This window comes from Cyprinodon variegatus, unplaced genomic scaffold (assembly GCF_000732505.1).
Source record: "Cyprinodon variegatus isolate N-32 unplaced genomic scaffold, C_variegatus-1.0 Scaffold41, whole genome shotgun sequence".
NCBI classification, from domain to species: domain Eukaryota; kingdom Metazoa; phylum Chordata; class Actinopteri; order Cyprinodontiformes; family Cyprinodontidae; genus Cyprinodon; species Cyprinodon variegatus.
Window position 1 is genome coordinate 850069 of NW_015150494.1, and position 4307 is coordinate 854375.

A 4307-nucleotide genomic window follows, 5' to 3' on the forward strand; every position below is an offset into this window, starting at 1 on the left:
TTTTTTTTTTTATAACTATGACCTGGATGACTAAGAATCTTCACCAGCATAAACCTTAAGAAGAACATGGAGCAATCCTCTTCACAGTTACAAGAACAGAACGTCTTCAGTCAGAGGCTCCTTTACAGCCACTGTGAGACAGGCTGCTGCAGGAAATCTTCAACAACAGCTCTTTTATAAAACACATTTAATGTAAGCTACATTTAATTTGGCTTTTACCGGTAAGTATTTTTGGATGCAATTCAAATGTATTTCCACATAATTGACATTCTTGAAGCATTCTATTCCCTTTGTAATGATAGACATTTGCATAACAGCTGTTCTATTTGACCAACTTTGCCTTGTTTCAGCTCACTTTTCTGTGACCCTGTGCTTTATATGAATAAATCAGCCATTTTTAGAGTTTAGTAGAACCTGCCAGAAAGGGTCACGCCACACTTTGGCAAGCGTCTGAAAAATAAAGAAAAATCTAGACAACACAGAAGAAATTTCCTGGAAATTTATAATGTTTCACCCATAGCAAAGAGCATAGACTTTAGATTCTATGCAAAAACACCAACAGTAAATCAAACTGACAATACTCCTGGTCTAAGTATCAATTAGTTAATGGCGGTATTTCTGTGGCACAACCCCGTCGTTTGTAAGCTAATGTTCTTGAGGACGCCTACGTCTCTGAGAAAGGGGTGAGGTAAAGAGAGGCAGAAGGAAGAGAGCGCAGAGAGGAGGAGGGGGTGATGTGCATCGGTCCGCTGGCGCTCAAATGGGTAACTGCGAGCACAGCAGACAGAAGTGGAGCGAGGTTAGGTCCAACTGCGAGCCTAGTGAGAGGAGGTCCCCACTGTGAGCATCACCCAGACCCCCGGTGCGGCTCTGACTGCTGCAGAGAAACTTGCATCTGCTCCTCTCAGTATGCGGACTGAGCCCAGCACAGTTTAGAGCGTTCTCTCTTCATTTCTCTCCTTCCCTCTGGAGGATTACCCTTTTATTCAGTGACAATGGGTAAGTCACTCATTTCTTTAGTGTTTTACTGAGACAGTTTCTATGTCTTCGGTCTCCTCAGCCAGGAAAGACAGCTAAAACTGGCAGATTTCTCCTAAAATAACACCATCTGCATTTGTAAAATAGTTTCTATGCATCCTTGTATTCAAACAAAGCTGCATTTGTCTGAAACTTGTCTTCATGCATCTAGAAATAGTCTCTCTATGTCAGAAGAGCAGCTGTTAATGAAGCAGGTCTTATAGAGACCTCAAGCTGTTTCCCAGAACATTTCCACTCTTAGAGGAAATGAAAGTCTTACCTTCGCTCATATAATGATGTTTGTGCATGTCTTTTTTAAGAAACTGAGTCATCCCTTTGATTGCCTGTGCCCCACTCTACCCCCAACAGGTTCTGTGATGTTGGACTGGAGGTTATCTTGTCTTCTTCTGCAGACAGCTGTTCTGCTGCTGCTCAGCAAGGGGGAGAGGATGTGCCCTGCGACTTGTCGCTGCGAAGGGAAGATTGTTTATTGCGAGTCCGGCGTCTTCCAAGACATTCCAATAAACATCACAACGGGGTGCCAGGGTTTGTCTCTGCGCTATAACAACCTGCTGGTTCTGCTGCCGTACCAGTTCGCTCATCTCAATCAGCTCATTTGGCTCTACTTGGACCACAACTCCATCCACAGTATAGATGCTTTAGCCTTCCACGGCGTGCGCAGGCTGAAGGAGCTCATCCTTAGCTCCAATAAGCTGAGCTCTCTGCTCAACAACACCTTCAGTGCCATACCCAACTTGAGAAATTTGGACCTGTCCTATAATCAGCTGCAGTCCCTGCAGCCGGGTTATTTCTACGGGCTTCGCAAGCTGCAGAATCTCCACCTCAGATCTAATGGGCTAAAACAGATCCTCATTCGCACATTTCTGGAATGCCGCAGTTTGGAGTTTTTGGATTTGGGTTACAATCGCTTGCGCAGTCTCACTCGCACCACGTTCTTGGGACTCTTTAAGCTGAGAGAGCTACATTTGGAACACAATCAGTTCTCCCGGGTTAATTTCTACATTTTCCCACGCCTCACCAACCTCCAGGCTCTGTATTTGTCTTGGAACCGGATCCGATCGATAAGCCAGGGGGTCCCTTGGACCTGGCCAAAACTGCAGAAACTGGACCTCTCTGGGAATGAAATCCAGACCCTGGAACCGGACGTTTTCCGCTGTATGCCGAGCTTGCAGATGCTGAACCTGGAAACGAACAAGCTGAGCAGCGTTCCCGTAGAAGTGGTGGAGGCGTGGACCTCGTTGACCACCATCAGCCTGGCGGGCAACGCCTGGGACTGCAGCCCCGGGATCTGCCCTCTCATGGGGTGGCTCCGGACCTTCAGGGACCCCAAAGACATCAACATGATTTGCAGCGGCCCCAAGGCTGCACAGGGTGAACGGGTGGTGGATGTGGTGAGGAACCGCTCGCTATGTGTGGACGCCGCAAACATGTTCTCAACCACAGCCGGGGTTAATTCCAACTCAACCCAAGCTGTGAGCGTCACAGTTTGGCCGGCTCCCCGTGGAGTTACAGACCTGAGTCATCCATCATCGCCGTCACAGAAATCAACCCTTTCTCCTGTGAGTCCTGCCGGGACACACATACAGACAGCAGAACCCACCGCCCTCAGCTCTACGCTCCCTTCCTCCACAGAGACCTCCACGTCGTTTATTCCAGAGCTGCAGTTTGAACATATGGCTTTCCATAAAATCATTGCAGGCAGCGTAGCCCTGTTCCTGTCAGTGGCATTGATCCTGCTGGTTATTTACGTGTCGTGGAGGCGCTACCCCAACACCATGAGGCAGCTGCAGGAGCATTCAGTCAACCATAAGCGCAGAAAAAAGGCCCGCAAGCAAGAGCAGGACCTGAACTCTCAGCTGCAGGAGTACTATCTGACTTATCACTCCAACTCAGAGGCATTGGACTCCTTGGTGAATGAGAACAGGCCCTGCACGTGCACTATTTCAGGATCCATTGAATGCGAGGTGTGAGCCCTTTAAGAGACGCACAGTCTCGATTCCCAAGCAGAGACAAATGGATTTTATTTTTCTCTGTGGAAGATAAGGAGGCTTTATCTCCGATGCAAGCAGATAGTCTGCAACAATGAAGGAAATACTTGGGGGTTTGGTCCAATAATGTGTTCAGAAAAGGAATAACTGAATGGAGAGATGTATTTGGAGCTAATTATCAACCTGACTGACACAGGAAGAGTAGTGGGATTAGCTGTGTGTGATCCAAAATCATGACAGGACATCTGCTACGATACAACTGGGCTGACCTTGTTCTCAGTCAGAGCGTACTCCCATGAGCCAGCAAAGCCACACTTTCTACTTACTCGTTTTGTTCTTACGGCGTAGCTTGTAAAGCATTTAGGACATATGTGTTCTCCGAGAGTTTGTACGTGTGCGAGTCCGCTCTGACGCCATCTGGTCAGGCGAGTAACGACTCTTGCACCTTCTTCTCTCAGATAACATCAGTGCGGTTCAGTTATCCCACAGTTGGCAGACGGGCTGAGCCGTAGCAATGCCACAAAGTGTGTATGTGTGTGAGAGAGAAAGAGAGGGAGAGATGGGGAGGGGGCAATCCCAAAGAGAGCATCATTTGCATGAAATCACTCTCCTTATTAAAGATGCTTCTTTTCCATGGGAGATGATCTGTCTCAACGGATAAAAGAATAGAAGTACATTCAGTTTGTATCATCAACAATCGACCCAAATGAGGAATATTTAAAGCTAATGAGACTAACCTCAGGACTGAGACGTACAAATGTGTCAGATCCAGTTAAGGCCTTGTGTGACTGAATGTGTGTGAGTGTGAAAGAAAGTAACAACGGTTATTTTCATATCAAATTTCATATTCTTTTTTCTCGTCATTTTATTTATGCATTGTTTGTGTAAAGGTATATAAATAGATGTGTTTATTTGGGTGTACAAATAAAAAGAAACAATGACAGTTGATGGAAAAAATGGAAAAGAAAAACAAAAGTCTTTATTTTATCTACAGCAGCTGCAAAGGAGAACATTTTATGAGGAAAAGGAAGAAAAAGGCTGTTTAAGATCAGATAGAGAAGAAATGTAAAAGGTGTGATAAACTGGTTGGATCAATATGCAAACTGTTGAACTCTTATGGAGTGAATTTTGTTCCATTATTGTTGCAAAGACAGAACCAGTTTTTATAAGGAAATTTGAAGAAAAAAAAAAACATTCCAGAAATGAAGATTTAAAAAAAAAACAACCTTAGATCAGTAAAGTTTTATTAAATTCTAAAGTTTTGTTTGCATTCCACACTGC

The 4307-nt window shown here is 45.2% G+C and overlaps 1 protein-coding gene across 1 annotated transcript; it reads left to right on the forward strand.

Moving 5' to 3' along the window:
* The first annotated feature begins 771 nt into the window (after positions 1-771).
* LOC107081793 (leucine-rich repeat transmembrane neuronal protein 4-like) lies at positions 772-4095 on the forward strand. Its single transcript, XM_015370040.1, has 2 exons — positions 772-999; positions 1387-4095. Exons 1-2 carry the CDS (start codon positions 996-998, stop codon positions 3006-3008), a joined length of 1626 nt encoding a protein of 541 aa, XP_015225526.1. The 5' UTR covers positions 772-995; the 3' UTR covers positions 3009-4095.
* The last annotated feature ends 212 nt before the right edge of the window (positions 4096-4307 follow it).